The sequence below is a fragment of the Andrena cerasifolii genome, chromosome 15 (genome assembly GCF_050908995.1).
Source record: "Andrena cerasifolii isolate SP2316 chromosome 15, iyAndCera1_principal, whole genome shotgun sequence".
Taxonomy (NCBI): domain Eukaryota; kingdom Metazoa; phylum Arthropoda; class Insecta; order Hymenoptera; family Andrenidae; genus Andrena; species Andrena cerasifolii.
In genome coordinates, this window is record NC_135132.1 from 1,202,642 (window position 1) to 1,220,135 (window position 17,494).

General features: G+C 56.9%; 2 protein-coding genes across 2 annotated transcripts; both read left to right on the forward strand.

The window, feature by feature from the left end:
- Positions 1-264: 264 nt before the first annotated feature.
- On the forward strand, positions 265-1,434 carry LOC143377087 (uncharacterized). The gene has a single exon (XM_076828007.1). The coding sequence runs from the start codon at positions 265-267 to the stop codon at positions 1,432-1,434; it is 1,170 nt and encodes a 389-aa protein (XP_076684122.1).
- An 85-nt stretch (positions 1,435-1,519) lies between these two features.
- On the forward strand, positions 1,520-3,608 carry LOC143377088 (uncharacterized). Its single transcript, XM_076828009.1, has 3 exons — positions 1,520-1,562; positions 1,616-3,298; positions 3,550-3,608. Exons 1-3 carry the CDS (start codon positions 1,520-1,522, stop codon positions 3,606-3,608), a joined length of 1,785 nt encoding a protein of 594 aa, XP_076684124.1.
- The last annotated feature ends 13,886 nt before the right edge of the window (positions 3,609-17,494 follow it).

Sequence of the window (17,494 nt, forward strand, 5' to 3'; positions counted from 1 at the left end):
CTATTCTCCACAGGTCAAGCAGCAAATAAATGTTTGGACTCACCTCCAAGGTCTACCACTGGCTGATCCGGACTTCACGGCTGGCACCCAGATCGATGTCCTGTTGGGTGCCGACGTCTTCTCCATGAGAGTGAGCCCATTGCCCAAAAGACGACTTTGGGTTGGATTATATCCGGCCTTACTACCACTGCTAATTCTGACGAACCACGTACTTCGAGCGGGCTCGTCACGCTGAAGTGCACGAAGGAGGACGACCTCGTCCCGATGGTCCAACGGTTCTGGGAACAAGAAGAAGTGAGGGTGACGACTACATTCAATGCTGAGGACCAGGAGTGCGAGGATTACTTTGCGACCACTCACCAGCGTCTTTCGTCCGGGCGCTATATGGTGCGCCTCCCGTTCAAGGAGACGCGGGGACTGGGCGAGACCCGAGCCGGGGCCGTCCGTATGCTTCACCGAATGGAGTCCAAGTGCAGCAGGAACACCGACTTCAAGGAGGCCTATCACTCGTTCCTACGTGAGTACGAGGACTTAGTTCATATGTCTAAGACAAGCCATATTTACCCAGAGAGTGAGTGCTACTACCTGCCGCACCACGGAGTTTTCAAGGAGAGCAGCACTACCACCAAGCTAAGGGTGGTGTTCAATGGCTCCTACGCGACCAGTTCCGGGAAGTCACTGAACGACCTCCTCATGGTGGGACCCAACCTACTACCGAGCCTACCCCAGGTGTTGCTACGCTGGCGAACACATCGCATCTGCTTAGCTGCCGACATCGAGAAGATGTTTCGTCAGATACTTGTGCATCCGGAGGATAGGCGGTTCCAGAGGCTGCTATGGCGACAACGAGAGGAGGACGTCGTAAGCGACTACGAGTTGAACACCGTCACTTACGGCCTGGCTTGTGCTCCCTACCTAGCCATCCGCACGCTGCGGCAGCTGGCGCAGGATGAACGCTCCAAGTTTCCACGAGCGGCGACTATTCTGGAACGAGACGTCTACATGGACGATGTGTTGACTGGAGCCGATTGCAAAACGGAGGCACGAGAAATTCAATCCGAGCTGCGCCAGCTCTGCAGGGCGGGCGGCTGTAATCTACGGAAGTGGGTATCTAACGCCCCCACCTTACAGAAGGAGCTCCCAGGCGAAGAGGTCCCATCGGCCGTCAACTGGGAGGAAGGCACACTCCACACAGCTTTGGGCGTCCATTGGAACGTGCGCGAGGACGAGTTCCGAGTCCGGGTAGCGGAGGATCACGCTACCCCAGTGGTTACCCGTCGCACAGTCCTCTCCCGCATTGCTCGGATCTTCGACCCACTGGGACTGCTGGCGCCGGTAAATGTAACAGCCAAGATATTTCTACAATCCCTCTGGCTGTTGAATGTAGATTGGGATAGCCCGCTGCCACCAGCCGCCGAACGAGAGTGGACCTAGTTCCTGTCGGACCTGCCGAGCCTAGCAGAAGTCCGCGTGCCACGCTGGTTAGGGCTTCACCCAAGGATCCAGCATCTCGAGCTCCATGGATTTGCCGACGCATCGGAAAGGGCCTTCGCCGCCGTCGTGTACTTACGCGTCGTGGACCACGACAACCGAGTACACGTTTATTTGGTCACAGCAAAGACCAAGGTGGCCCCACTGCAACGAGTCACGCTCCCGAGGCTCGAGTTGTGCGCTGCTGCACTGCTGAGCCGTCTGGTGACCGTTACGAAGAGAACTTTGCAGCTGGACAGCGTCCCGACACACCTGTGGAGTGATTCAAGGATAACTCTGGACTGGATTCGCGGTCATCCGACAAGGTGGAAAACTTACGTCGCAAATCGAGTAGCGGACATCCAGCGAGAGCTACCGGACGCCCGTTGGCATCATGTGACAGGGAGCGAGAACCCTGCGGACTGCGCTTCAAGGGGCTTGCCACCCAATCAACTACCGAGCTTTGACTTGTGGTGGAGGGGCTCAGCCTGGCTCACCGGACCCCCTCACTGGTTGACCGACTTAGCAACCCAGGAGGAGGGTACAGACCTGGAGGCCAGAGTCCGGTCGAATCTAGTTACCAGTGATAAGGAGGTAGCACCCAATTACCTCTTTAATAATTATTCTTCCATGCAGCGTTTGCTGAGGGTAACGGCATGGTGTCTGCGCTGGTCACCACGTCGGCCAACCCAAGACGGTAGGAGCCCCTGCCTGTCGCCTGCTGAAATAGAGGCTGCCCGTCTACACTGGATCAGGGTGATCCAACGTCAGGACTTCCAAGAGGATCACCGCCAATTGCAACAGGGATCCCCGCTTATGAGTCGCAGTAAGCTACTACGATTCACACCCTTCTTAGATTCCCAAGGGTTACTGCGGATCGGTGGGCGGTTGAAGCACGCTGCGCTGTCATCCTGGGAGAAGCACCCCATCATCCTGCCAAAAGAAGGACACTTCACGGAGCTGTTAATTGACGAAGCTCACCGAAGAACGCTACACGGAGGGACGCAACTTACCTTGGCGGCTTTACGACAAAGGTATTGGGTATTGCAGGGTCGACAGAGAGTCAAGGCCCATATTCACCGCTGCGTCACCTGTCTCCGCTGGAGGGCATCGCCAGGACAACAGTTAATGGGAAACTTACCAGCTTACCGGGTCACGCCAGCCAGGCCATTTCTACAAGTGGGCTTGGACTATGCCGGGCCCTTCACACTATTGGCTTCCCGAGGCAGGGGTCGACGAACACACAAGGGTTATGTTGCCGCGTTTGTGTGTTTAACCACTCGTGCCGCCCACTTGGAGGTCGTATATGATTACAGTACCGAGGCCTTCCTTGCAGCACTGCGACGCTTTACCGCGAGGCGAGGTCTCTGTTCCACCATCCACAGCGACAGAGGCACCAATTTTGTCGGGGCAGCACGGGAGCTGCGCGATAACCTGGAACCTCTGCGCAGCACAAGTGAGGTTATGCAGGCCCATCTACTAGGCGACGGCATTACTTGGCGATTCAACCCACCTGCAGCCCCGCATTTCGGGGGAATTTGGGAGGCGGCCGTGAAGGCCACAAAGCACCACCTGAGGAGGGTCGTCGACGATCAGCATCTCACATTTGAAGAGATGACGACCCTGCTTGCCCAAATTGAAGCGTGCTGGAATTCACGACCTCTGCAACCGCTGAGCGACGACCCGGGAGATGTCACGGCCCTCACACCAGGGCATTTCTTGATTGGTGACGCACTACTCGCCGTTCCCGATCCACCGGTGGAAGACGTCCCCAGGTCACGCTTGTCTGGATGGCATCTACTGCAGCAGATGAGACTGCAGTTTCGGCGTAGCTGGTCGCGCGAGTATTTGCAGTCACTCCAAGCCCGCAATAAATGGACGCGATCTCACCCCCAACCACGAGTTGGGGATCTTTGTATCTTGAAGAACGAGCTTCTGCCGCCCAACAAGTGGCCACTCGCACGTATCACGCGGTTGATCCCCGGGCCGGACGGTTTCACGCGTGTTGTACATGTAAAGACTGCGCGATCGGAATTTGTAAGACCAATTGTAAAACTCATATATTTACCTTTTGTTCAGGCTGCCGAAACGACGAATTCCACTTCAGATACACGGCACTAAATCACAACCGGGTCTAAATCGATGAACGATCTCCACATGGACCGGGCGGCGGCGCCGCGAGCCGCGAGCGATCACGCCATAGCGTCTCAGCCAATCCACGTTAAACCTTAGTACATTCATTCATCGAACGATGAATGGCGGGCGGGAAATGTTCAAGAAAATAGTACTTATTGCGCCATCTCCCGAGCCCGAGTTAACTCAGGCGTGGTGACGCAAAATTCTACCCCCCCCCCCCCCTTGTTCATGTGGAGCATCGATCTTATCTCCCTGCCATCGATCGGCGATCGATGGAAGGGGGAGAGCACGCGGATTCGAGGAAATCGAGCAAGATTTCCTCGATCTACTTGTCGACGAGCCACCCGAGAGGTAACACTTGTTAAAACGCTTTTGCCTGCTTTTGCTTGACTTGCTTGAAACGTTTGCTTGCTTCGAGAATCGTGCCGATTCCACGTGCTTCGCGCTGTTTAAGAATTAAACTCGCTAATCGTGCCGGGAAGCCAGTACCGCTGCTATTAAATTAGAATTAATAATTGTTTAATCATTGTGCTCCATAAACTCTTTATTGTAATATAACTGTAAATAGACTTATATTTAAGATTAAATTTAGTGCTTAAATCAAAGACAGCCTCCACGCGAGTATCCCGATCCTGCGACGCGTGTGATCCGAAACTTTGCTAACAGGCTCACATGAAGGCGTCGGAAGGACCCGAGTCCTTCCGACGATCAGTTACCAGTCGACTTCGATGGCGTGCGTTAAGCAGTCACGCATTAGTGTGTATTCTCTTATGTCCTGTTCTTTCAATATATTATATCTCTATTTTTCTATAAGGCCTGTTATTATTGAGCCATCCTATCTACTACAAAGCAAAAAGAATTATTACTTTATCTTCATCCGTTCAAATGTTATAGATTTTTGGCCGCTGACGCACCGATTTTTTCCCACTGTGCGGTGTCGCCCGACGCCGCGAGCAATCGTAGTCTATCGACCAATTCGTTCGGATCGTCCCACTACACGTAATCGATCGCGTTATCGGTGACTGTCATCGCATCGTCGATGGGTAATCCTCGACCTTCGTGCGTACTCTCGCCGCCGCCATTAGGGTCTCCGCTAATCAACAACGACACGATTTTCCTGTACTTGTAGGCCTGGTAGGCGTGGGCTTGCTAGCTGAATGGTCCCGTTTATGCGCGTTCGTAGACAACAAGATACCGCGGTACGCTTCGAGATCAGCATTCGTGTACACCCGATCGTTAGGTATTCGCATGAACAGCAGTTCATACAAACCTCAAGTGCCCGCGTATCGCTTCACGCTAAGGTTGTCGATCTCGCCGATGGTGAGCATGGAATCACCGATCATCAGCTGTTCATCGTCGCTTAGGTACACGCCGTACACGTTGTCGATCAGTTCCTTGGTATCGGTGAAGAACATTTGCAAATATTCATGCGATAGCAGTCCTGCTGCGTTTCGGGTGTACGCGTCGAGGTTGTCGACTGTGGTTTTCGGCTCGAGAAATTCCCAAATCGTTTCGTCTGTCTCACCCTGGCCCAGATTCAAGAATCTTTCCCGCTTCGGCTCCTCTAAGAGTTTCTGGCACTTTCTGTCTACTGCTGGGTTTCACAGGCCATCACATTCCTCCTCTGTTCCTGATTCCTTTCCGGATCCCTCTGCTATTAACAATCACTTCCTCGATTCTCTACCTCCTACCTCTGTGTCTCCCGAGCTCATTTCCTATTATTTATCCCAGACGCGCGAGTCCTCTGCTTCCTCTAGCTTTACTTTTGCACCTTTCTCACTTGGCGATCTTTACTCTATTTTCAAAGGCATAAAACTTACCTCCTCCAACCCCTATGATATTTCTGGCATCATGATATTTAATTGTGTTCCTTACTGCCTTGATTCTCTTCTACATATCTTCAATTTTTCTGTCCTATCAGGCTCCTTCCCCGCTGCTTGGAAGCATTATTTTGTCTATCCTATTCCTAAGTCCGCTAATGCCACCACCCTTGATTCTCTTCGTCCTATTTCTCTTACGCCTTTCCTTTCCAAGGTTCTTGAAAAACTTTGTTTTGCACAACTGCAGAGGCACTTTGACTCTTGCAACGCTATTCCGCCTTCCCAATCTGGCTTTCGTAGAGGTTATACAGGGTGTCCCAAAAATGTCGGAGTTCCTTGAAAGGGGTGACTCAGGGGGTGATTTGAAACAACTTTTTCCTTAGCGAAAATATTGTCCGAAGCTTCGTTAACGAGATATTAACAAAAACCCCCGACCAATCAGAGCGCGCGCCTTCCGCCCGAGCTCCCGTTGTAGCGTTGGCTACGCGGCAGGCGGCTGCGCTTGTACTACGAAGGTATGAACAAGCAAGTCGGCATGCACCGAAGGAAATCGCGTTACACAGTTTTACTTTAAAGCGGAATCTTAAATAATAATTGTTTGAAGTGAGAGGATAAGAAATACGCAAATTTCGTTTTCAAATAAGGCATAAACGAAAAGGTAATGTAACAAAAAAGTGTGACAAGTGATCATAATTTGTTATTGAGGTAAAAATCCGTAGTTTAATCACGGCCAACCTAACTAAATTTAAAAAATAATATTAGGTGTATGAATAAATTCTTTCAGACTGGATTTACATAATCGGTATAAAGCATCCGAATTTCTATCGCAGTGATATTCGTAAGCTATCAGAAATTTGGCAAAAGGTAATTAACAATAATGGAAATTATTTCGATGATTGAGTTGTTTTTATTTTATTTTTTTTAAATCAAACTGTTATTGAACCCTAAAATCGAACAGAATTTATTTCTACACCTAATAATCACTAATAAATTAAATAACACTCACCCCTATGGGCATTCCTTTCCTTCCCTTCCTTCCTTTACGGAGACCTGTGTCACTAAGTAGGTCACTGTGCCGATCCTGGTCATCGGTGGACGAAAAGATTTATGGTAGGGTTGCGCCCACTGCTCAGCTGATCGCAGGTATAACACCACCCGAAGGTAAGGATCGCAACGTCAAGTGCATCCGGGTTAATGTACCGAATATTCACTTCACTGCACGGCCACTAACACTGATCACTTAATTTACTTTTCATGGAACGTGTTGTTCCTACGTTATAAAATTGGTGGCCCCGAAAGGGGCCGATTACTGTTATTTGAGCAGTTGCTCGATGTGACCACCCTCAGCGTCTATGCACGCCTCAGCGCGTACAATCACTTGCCTTTGGACGGCCAGCAATGTTTGCGGCGTAATATTTGCTACTGCAGCGTGAATTCGAACAACTATGTCTTCCAGTGTATCCACTGGCTGACGGTACACCTCATCCTGAAATGATTGTTGTACAACAAATACAAAACGTAAGTAAAAAAAGAATACTTATAAGAAAAAGTAACAGCAATAATGAAATTACCTTCAGGTAGCCCCAGAAGAAAAAATCCAGCGGGGTCATATCCGGTGACCGTGGGGGCCACGCAACAGGACCGCCGCGGCCGATCCACCTGTCCTGGAAGGTTTGATTTAGGTAGTCGCGGGCGAATCTACGGTGACCAAGTAACTTTGTTCTTCTTCGTTTTCGTGGGAATTTAGTCTCTGTGCCAAGAGAACTAAAAGATGATAACTAAGCTCTACTTCTGTGGATGCCTCTGTCTTCGGGGGATTCCTACGAGTATTTTAATATATAATACTTCATGCCTAGAAACTGATTTTAATCTACGGTGAACCATATGAACCATATGCATCTTATTCGTGTAAACTTAGTCTCTGTGCCAAGAGAACTAAAAGATGATAACTAGGCTCTACTTCTGAGGACGCCACTGTCTTCAGGGGATTCCCACGAGTATTTTCATATATAATACATAAAGCTTAGTAATTTATTTGAACTCATAGTGAACAAGTAGATTCGCTTCTTCGTTTTCATGGGAACTTAGTCTCTGTGCCAAGAGGATTAAAAGATGACGACTAAGCTCTACTTTTGAAGATACCATTGTCTTCAGGGGATCACTACGAGTATTTTGATATATAATACTTCATGCCTAGGAGATAATTTGGACTAACGTGAACAAATAGACTCGTTTTCGTCGTTTTCGTGTTAACTTAGTCCCTGTGCCAAGAGAACTAAAAGACGACAACTAAGCTCTACTTCTGAGGATGCCGCTGTCTTCAGGGGATTCCTACGAGTATTTTAATATATAATACTTCATGATTAGGAACTGATTTTAATCTACGGTGATCAAGTAGCTTTGTTTTTCTTCGTTTTCGTGGGAACTTAGTCTCTGTGCCAAGAGAACTATAAGCTGACAACGAAGCTATACTTCTGAGGATGCTATCGTCTCCGGGGGATTTCTACGAGTATTTCCATATATAATACTCCATGCCTAGGAGATAATTTGGACTAACGCTGCAAAGTGACAGGCGAAGTTACGTTGCTAAGAAAGTTTACCGAAGGACTTTTTAACGTTCTGTGCGTCGCGAAGAACAATTAAAGAACAATTAATAGACTCTATTAGACTGTTCTGGTTAAATACACCAAGGGACCCTGTGCGCGAACTTTTGTGTTTTGTGTTCGCGTTTCATTCTGTGGACATAGTCGCTGGTCAAGAAGAATTAGATGACAGCGTAACATTATTTCTGGGGTCACCACTGTCTTCGGTGGACTTCCATGAGTGTTTTGATATATAATACTTTGGACTAGGGTGCTTATTTGAATCTGCGGGAATTCATGGTGCAGGAGTTTATCCGCACTGGTGGCGAATTATTAAATTTTCACCGCTTTCAATACATCGAAGTGACAGTCGCTGAAACAAGGGGGGTTTTTGGATGACAACGAAGCCCTACTTTCGAGGATATCAGTGCCTTCAGGGGTCTCCCACGAGTATTTCGATATATAATGCATTGGTCTTAAGTGTTTATTCGAGCCTGCGAACGCTATCACCTCTGGGGGACTTCTACGGTGGAGTGTCAGACTTATGTTTCCCTCGGGTGGGCAAATTGCTAGTAACAATGTCAGTTTATGTGAGGATTGAGGGACAGTGCTATCTTCTTATCTTTTCCTCTACCCTCTGCCCCTCTCATGGACTCTTCGTGCTGTTTCGTTGCCTTCAGCGAGATTTTACTGTGTTTGACGAGTGATCATCTGACAGACTAGTGGACAGGGACTTGGACTAAATCTCGCTGAAGATAGTGCACGGAGTGAATTGTGTCGCGTGTGAAGGTGTTAGTGACAGATGTTACTGGATAAAGTGCACCTTCAACGGCTGCACCACCATTGGAGTGGACTTTTCGCCGCAGTTCGTCGCTGGAACTCAACGAGGATCCTGTGAATCATCGTACGAGACTAGAGGCTCCCGGCGTCCGAGAAGGCTTCGACCAGGGCCGGAGAGAGTTTGACGACGTCCTTTCAACCATCTTTATTTTATATATTTGTGAGTGACATTTGCAACATTTTCGACTTCCGTGGAACCCGCTCGGGTTGGGCGAGATCCGGGGGCGAGCGGTGGTGGCCACTCGAGAGATAAGGGGCTAAAGGCCTCGCTCGAGATACGTCGCGAGCGCATAATGCGTGCGGGGGCCACCGGGGTTGGGAAACGTCGCTGGGACCGTGCGGGGAAGGGTTCCCGCTTACTGTCTGCCCCGGGACTGTCGGGCTCCCGACTCTCGGCCGAGGTGGACGGGTGGAGGATGAATCGCCGGGACGTAATGCTCGGCAATTAAGCCGAGTGAACCGCTGCCGTCCGGTATGACGGTCCAGTCCGCGAACACTGGGGTAGGGCAAGCGTTTGGGGCGCCGCGCGGGGTAGGGTTCCTCCTCCCTGTTAGCCCCGGGACGGTCGGGCTCACGACCTCTCGGCCGAGGTGAGCAGGAAGGGGATAACTCGCCGGGACGTTATACGCAGCAAGGCAGCTGCGTGGGTGCCTCCATCCGGTATGATGGTTGAGCTCGCGCTTCAAGGGGTAGGGCAAGCGAGGGCATCGGTGGGAGGGACAGTTCCCCAGAGGCGACGGAAACTCGCTATCGAGCTGGAGTTACGCCGTATCGTGGGCTCGTCGCTGGGTGAACTCGGCTTCCGCGCGCGATTGATAGGTGCTCTTGCATCCGTGTGCGAGACACCTATTCCGTTAGGGGTTGGCGAATTGCGTTGGGCGATCTGGCATTTATCGCGGGGTGGTGCGACAGATCCCTAGAGACGACGGGAACTCGCTTAATGCTGGGAGGAACACCGTACCGTCGGATCGTCGCTAGGGTTCTCGGCTTCCGCGCGCGGGTGGTGGGATATCAAACATTCGTGTGCGAGATGCCTATACCGCCGGGGGGAAGGGGCGCACGCCACGTGGGGACAAGGGTGGTTTTAGAGAAGCAGCTTTCGGGCGGGTATTTATTTTCAGGTGCGGATGAAAGAAGAGGACGAGCGTGCTTCGTTGATCTCGCGTTCTCCCGTGGAACCCGCTCGGGTTGGGCGAGATCCGGGGGCGAGCGGTGGTGGCCACTCGAGAGATAAGGGGCTAAAGGCCTCGCTCGAGATACGTCGCGAGCGCATAATGCGTGCGGGGGCCACCGGGGTTGGGAAACGTCGCTGGGACCGTGCGGGGAAGGGTTCCCGCCTACTGTCTGCCCCGGGACTGTCGGGCTCCCGACTCTCGGCCGAGGTGGACGGGTGGAGGATGAATCGCCGGGACGTAATGCTCGGCAATTAAGCCGAGTGAACCGCTGCCGTCCGGTATGACGGTCCAGTCCGCGAACACTGGGGTAGGGCAAGCGTTTGGGGCGCCGCGCGGGGTAGGGTTCCTCCTCCCTGTTAGCCCCGGGACGGTCGGGCTCACGACCTCTCGGCCGAGGTGAGCAGGAAGGGGATGACTCGCCGGGACGTTATACGCAGCAAGGCAGCTGCGTGGGTGCCTCCATCCGGTATGATGGTTGAGCTCGCGCTTCAAGGGGTAGGGCAAGCGAGGGCATCGGTGGGAGGGACAGTTCCCCAGAGGCGACGGAAACTCGCTATCGAGCTGGAGTTACGCCGTATCGTGGGCTCGTCGCTGGGTGAACTCGGCTTCCGCGCGCGATTGATAGGTGCTCTTGCATCCGTGTGCGAGACACCTATTCCGTTAGGGGTTGGCGAATTGCGTTGGGCGATCTGGCATTTATCGCGGGGTGGTGCGACAGATCCCTAGAGACGACGGGAACTCGCTTAATGCTGGGAGGAACACCGTACCGTCGGATCGTCGCTAGGGTTCTCGGCTTCCGCGCGCGGGTGGTGGGATATCAAACATTCGTGTGCGAGATGCCTATACCGCCGGGGGGAAGGGGCGCACGCCACGTGGGGCAACGGGGGTGGGCTTAGAGTTCGGTTCTCTCACGTAGAGAACCAACCAACTAGGGGGGAATCTGTTTTCAGGTTTAGGAAGAAAATAGGGCCAAGGCTGATGCGAGTGGGGAGTTTTGTGACGCAGCCCTCGCTGCGGTTGGTGGGTGGCGTGGCGGGCGCTGAGCGCGTCGGGTGTGCCGGCCCGGCGGCTTAGTACGGGCCATGTCCGGCCCCGAACACCTGCCTACGGCCCGCGTCCGTCCGGTGGCGAGATGCCCCTGCGCTGTCTGCTGGCCGGGGTCTGTGGCTCCCGGACTCCTCGAGTGCGGTTATTTTTCGGGGTGATATAATAGTATTGGGGGTGTTAGCTTAGGCTGGGGTTAGCGTAGGGTGAAGGGGAATCAGAACAGAAGTAGCCCGCTGGGCGCTCGGTAGGGGACCGGAGCGTCGCATGCTGAAGGGTGGAGGGGGTTGGGGGGGTTGGGCGGGGGTGTCGTGCGCGAGTGGTCCGCCTCGGCATCTTGTGTAGTGTGCCCGTTGGGGGGATCGCTTCCTTCGGGCAGGGAAACTTTGGCGCGGGACATGGGATCTGGCTCGGGTAGTCGCTTCGCGCTGGCCTTGATCTCGAGCTTGCCTATACTCCCGTGCTGCTGGCCACCGTGGAGGTTTAGTGGGGGGGAACGGCCCTGGTTCCATCCCCACATTTCCCAGACCCTCCCCGGGGTCGGGAGAGTCCAAGCCCAAGGACTTCCTCCACGTTAATATAAAAAAAATTCGAGACCAAAAATCGAGGCGGATCGGCGGCACCGTGACGCGGCATGTGCCAGTTGCGGCTGTTCTCCGACCGATCATTGCACGCCTCCGATACCTGGAAAGGCACCTCATCGACCGTCGGCTTGCCGGCGCATGGTCGATGGGGAACTCCGATGGGTTTCATGTTCTCTCAACCGGGTCGTCGACTGTGGTGGTACCCCCGGACCTTCAGGTCGCGCGGGGAGGATCCTTGGTCAGCCTGGAGCGGAGAATTTGGACGAAGTTGGGGGCCAGACCGGGAAAGTCCATATACAGCACCTCCACGTTGGTGCTCTCGGGGTTCTTGCGCGACCAAGTCGCGACGCGGACGCGGACGCGGGTATGGCACTTGCGCTCCCCTGCGATAACCTTCATCGCAGGGGTTCCTTCCAACCACCTCCTAGTGGGGTGGGATCTTCCTGTCGGCAGGGAAGTAAAATATTGCTGGGTGTTCCCCCCGCCTTAGTGGGGAGGGTTTTAGGAGACCGCCGGGCGGTGGGGTCGTCGCCCTTCAAGACAATTCCCCTATATGAAATGTCCCAAACATACGAAGCCTCGGAAACAACGCCGCTATCGGGGGGTAATCGCCCGACTCAGTTTGGTCCTGTCAGCAACCACTCTGAAGTAAGAAGTAAGACTGATGATGTTGAGCTGGGGCCGCGGGCCAACATCACTGGCGAGGGAGAGGGCGCGTTGTCGCTCCCCCCAGAAAAAGCCACAGCAGCCGACCTGGCAGTACACACGGACACGGACACGGATACGGAATGGATCATCCCGATGGAGGAACGAGAGGACGACATGTTCTCATACATGTCTTCCCCTGTCGGGGTGGAGGGTCCGCTCGAGCTTCAGGATCGGTTTTCGATCGCGTCACCGCGGGTGATCGACCTGGAGGGAGAGGCGGAGGTGTCGGGAGCATCGAGCCGGGGTGGCAAGCCAGCCACTCCAGGGGACATGTTCATCGACGAGAGCGCTAAAGGCGGTTCGATCGCGGGCGAGGAGACAGCGTCTGTCTCCTCGGTTCAGCGGGTCCGTCGCGCGGAGCGTGAAGAACGAGGCAGCGGGGACGAGACGGGGGAGGGAAGGAGTGATGCCCTGGACGACGCGGGAGTCATCCAGCGACAGCGGCATCCGGCTACAGCGGCACCTCACAACATCAGAGGGGTGCCCTATATTCGTCGCGTCGAGGTCAAAACCTCCGACGAGGTCCGGGAGATTCTGGACGTGCAGCGGGAAGTCGACAGGCTGATTGACTGCATCGACAGAGATGCTGTTTCTGTCAGCGTCGTGTCGCGGTCCCCGTCAATGTTGGGGCCGGATCCGGGCGAGGAAGTGGCTGAGCGGGACGTGCCATCGATGGTCCCGCGGGTGGTGCTTCGCAGATGCGACGGGTCCGAGCTGGAGGAGGGAGTGCCAGCTCCCGCGCCGATCGTCATCTCGTCGGACGAGGAGAGGGAGGTGGAGTGCGGTGGTGCCGTTGGTGCCGCTGAGGAGAAGGTCGGGCAGGGATTGCCCTTGCCTTTGAGGGAGGAGACGGCGGCGACGGCGCTTGGTTCGGGCGGTGCTGCGGACGGCGGTGCGAGCAGCGACGGCTCCATCGTCGCGGCGGTTTCGGGCGCGAGGCGGGCTCGTCCCGCGATTGTTTCGGAGTCCGAGGATGCTGGCGATGCTCCTGTCGGGACAGCTTCCGGGCCCGATTGTGCCGATGCCCCCCTTCCGTCGTCGGACGACGATACTGGGGCCGGCTCGGGAGGAGGCAGACCGGGATTCGTCCCTGGCAAGAGGGGCCGTAAGCCGGAGGTATGGACGGACCCGGCCAAACTCGGCCCTGGCATGAAGGCTCTCCCAGGCCGAGCGGAGCTCCGCGACTGGGCCGAGACTCTCTCGGTCGGCGGTTTGGCTGGCCAGTCCAAGGCCGAGCTGAATGCGGTCGCTGCTATCGTCAGCGCGGCCAAGAACATGAAGACGACGGATAAGCGGGCGATTAGGATCGCCATACGTCGCGCGTCCGCCGTCGCCTCGGAGCTATTCGGCCGTGCGGAGAGGGGGGAGAACCCCAATAAACCAGCGAGGGAAGTGGTGTTTCGGCAGGGGATGTGGGAGAAGAGGTCCGAGAGACTCTCCACCCAGGTCCGTGTCCTCACGGATCAGGCGCATTCGCTTGGTGAATGCCTTCACGTCCGTGACAGGGAGTTGGAGTTTCTCCGGGGCAAGTATGCCCGTCTGGAGACCCGCGCGTCGATGGCCGGGGTGGACATCGCTGAGTCGGAGCTGTTCAGCTTCCACTCCGGTGCGCCGATTCCCACGCGCGCCGAGCTCGTGCCCCCTAGTCTTCCTCCCCTTCCCCTGAATACGGCTACCGCCCGTCTCCGTGTGGGGACGGACGCCGTTCCGGGTCCTCCCTCGGCCGCGAGATCTGGCCCCCTCGAGGAGCGTCCAAGTGCTCCTCGAGCAACGAAGAGGAGGAGAGGGAGGTCACCCCCGGTTGCCGCTCCCCCGTCCGGGGTCCGTCCCAGCGGCGACGGCGAGCCCGCTCCTGTGGAGCCACCGTGGGATCTGCTCGTTCGTCGCATGGACGAACTGGAGATGCGGATGGACGGGCGCCTGCTCTCGCTGGGCAAGGTGATCGGCCGTGCGACACCAACAAATGCTGCCGTTCCGGAGGTAGGTGGGGCTGGTGTCCCCCCCCCCCCCCCAGGAATAAGAGGGAGAGAAGCGCGGCAAAGCGAGCCGGCAACGCGGTCTCCGCGGTTGTTCCGGCCGGCATCGCGACACCAAGGCCTGCGGGGGTGTCTATTCCCCCGGCGCCTTCTGCTCCATCCGCGCCTCTCCGTCCACCGACGGAGGGAAGAAAGAGGAAGAAGGAGGTTGCCCCTGTCCCCGCCGTTCCTGCCACCTCGGCTCCTGCCGGGCCTGGCGCCGTGGGTCAGTCGACCGCACCCACCCCCGCTGCTCCATCGAAGCGGGCGCGGAAGAATGCCGCGAGAGCCGCCAGAAGAGCAGCTGCTTCCGCGGCTGCTGCTGCGCCAGCAACGGTGCCCGTTGCGCAGAGACCTGGTCCCTCTGGCCCCGCCGCTGCTCCGGCGCCGGGTGAGCCTCGCCAGGTTCTGTGGACGCAGGTGCTCGGCCGTAGGGCCAAGGGTGCGGCGAGAGAGGCCGCGAGAAGTGGCGGAGTAGGGAAGGGTGGGGGTGGGAGGGTTTCCCCTGTTGCTGTCCCCCAACGTCCCCAGCGTTCGGCTGTCCCCGGGAGTCCCTCGGCGCCGATGCCGATTCCGTGTGCCCCCAAGTCCTCCGCGGTGACCATCACCGCTATCGCCGGAGAGGAGAAGGACTTCTCGGCGCGGGTCGCGGGTCGCGGGTGCGATGGCGGCCATCGACGTCTCGAGCCTCGGTATTACCACCATCCGACCGAGGCGCGCCGTAACCGGGGCTCTTGTTTTCGAGATCCCGGTGGCGCAGGGCCCGGTTCGCGCCATCGCCCTGAGGGACAAGCTCGTGGAACGGCTAGAGGGGAGTGGCATCAGGGTCCACTGCCCCTCGAAAATGGCCGAGTTCAGGGTCCACGGGCTGACTGAATTGGCGTCAGGGGAGGCGGTCCGGGCGGCCGTCGCGGCCCCCGGCGATTGCACGCCGGAAGACGTCTCCGTGGGGGAGATGCGTCGGGATGCCACCGGGTTATTTTCCCTCTGGGTTCGCGCGCCAGTGACCTCGGCGGCCCGCCTGATCAAGGCGGGTTCGATCGTCGTCAACGCTTTGACGGCGCGCGTCGCCCCGCTCGCACAGCGCAAGCTCCAGTGCTTTCGCTGCCTGGAGTTTGGTCACGTGCAGGCCAAGTGCACGAGCCCGACCAGCAGGCGCCAGCTGTGCTACCGGTGCGGAGCGGATGGACACAAGGCGCGATAGTGCGTCGCCGTTGCTAAGTGCCCGCTCTGCACCGAGGCGGGTTTACCCGGTGGACACCCAATGGGTGGACCGGCGTGTCATCCCCCGGCAAGAGTGCCGCAACGTGGGAGAGGAAGAGGAGCGGCGGCGGTTCCGGCGAGGCCTGTCGGGCCTTCCAACATCGTCCCCCCTCCAGCACCATCAATGGCACCGGAGGCCATGGAGACCGGCGCTTTGATCTCCGCCGCGACGGGATCCGGTGCCGGCAAGAGGAAGGACCGCTGTGACTCGGAGCCCTCGACGGCGGATGCCCCTTCCCCTACGCAGGGCGGGTCCCCTGTTCCTGCGAGGAAGAAGAGGGGGAAGAAAGGAGGGGGTGGCCCAGTTCCCCCTGTCGCCGAGTCATCGCCGGGGGTCGCGAGTCCTTCCTGAAGGTGAGGGGGGATGCGGGAGCCGTGGTCCCTGCGGGCGCGCGCGTCGCAACGGAGGAGGAGGTGGTGGATATGCTTCGATCCATCGCCGAATCGTACGGCGGTGGACCCGTCCCACCCGCGCGCTCGGAGGTGAACCCGGAGAGTCCCCAGAACATCGGGGAGGCAGTCCGGCCCGAGCAGGATCCGGTGGAGGCCGGCACCACTAGTCCGTGATGCCTCGTGGCCCACCGATCCTGTTAGCGAACATCAACCACTCCATGCGAGCGCACGACCTGCTGGAGCAGGCTCGCATGGAACGTGGGGTCGGGCTGGTCGTCGTCACCGAGCCGTATCCGTTGGAGGACCGATGTTATCGGTGGATGAACCCGGATCGGCAGGTGGCGATGACGTGGGGGATGGACAGAGGGTCCCCGCCGTGCTCGGTCGCCCGGCACGGACGGGGATGGATGGCGGTAAACTGGGGGGATTTCCACGTGGCGGGGTGTTACTTCGCGCCGAGACTTTCCGTCCCGGAGTTCGAGGACCGGCTGAACGAGCTGGGGTCGTATCTGACCCCCCTCGGAGCTAAACCGGTCATTATCCTGGGGGACTTCAACTCCCACGCAGTCGCGTGGGGTTCCCCCAGAACGGACTCCCGGGGCGAGGTGCTCCTCGAGTGGGCGGAGGCGATGGGGTTCGTTTTGAAGAACCCCTTAGGAGTGACGACGTGCCGTGGGCCGCGGGGTGAGTCGATGATCGACTTAATCTGGGTTAACCCCGCGGCATTTGCCGGGACGTCGCGCTGCTGGGTGGCGGAGGACATGGAGCCAGGCTCCGACCACATGTATGTCATGTTGGCTACTTCCCTCCCCGCCGCCACGCCTCCCAATGCCCCTCGTGATAACGCGCGACCCCCACGCTGGGCGCTGAAGCGTCTTGACGCTGACGCGGCTCGACTAGCGTCCTCCGTCGTCGCCTGGCCTCCTTTGCCGGGCGATGTCCTCGACGACCCAGCCAACGGTGCCCTTTGGTTCCGCCGTGCGTTGCAGAGTATCTGCGACGCCACAATGCCGCGGACCGGGGTACCGGGTTCGGGTCGGAGGTCGGCGTATTGGTGGACTCCGGAGATCGCACGTCTCCGGGCGGAGAGCCTCTCCGCGCGTCGCCAATACGTCAAGGCTCGTCGGCGAGTTCGCCGCCGGGTCACGGAGGACAAGCTCCAGGAGCTGCGCTCCGCCTTTTCCGCGGCGCGCCGAGAGCTCCGTGGGGCTATCGCCCGGGCTAAGAATGAGTCCAATCAGGAGTTCGTCGCTACCCTCAACGAAGACCCTTGGGGGCGCCCCTATAAAGCTGTTTCTATCAAGCTTGGTCCATGGGCGCCCCCGGCCACGGAAGGCCTTGATCCCCGGTTTCTCACCGAGGTCCTCGCGGCGCTATTTCCCCCTCCCCTTGTTGCCGGTGAGGGTGGTGCCGACGAGACCGGGGATCCGTGGTTGTTGAGGGGCGCCGACACTGCCGACGCCC

Coding starts and splice junctions, on each gene's coding strand:
- LOC143377087 (XM_076828007.1), top strand. CDS start 265: ATGGTCCAACGGTTCTGGGAACAAGAAGAAGTGAGGGTGACGACTACA.
- LOC143377088 (XM_076828009.1), top strand. CDS start 1,520: ATGGATTTGCCGACGCATCGGAAAGGGCCTTCGCCGCCGTCGT. Junction 1,563..1,615: donor AGGGCCTTCGCCGCCGTCGT/GTACTTACGCGT, acceptor ATTTGGTCACAG/CAAAGACCAAGGTGGCCCCA. Junction 3,299..3,549: donor GATGAGACTGCAGTTTCGGC/GTAGCTGGTCGC, acceptor CCTTTTGTTCAG/GCTGCCGAAACGACGAATTC.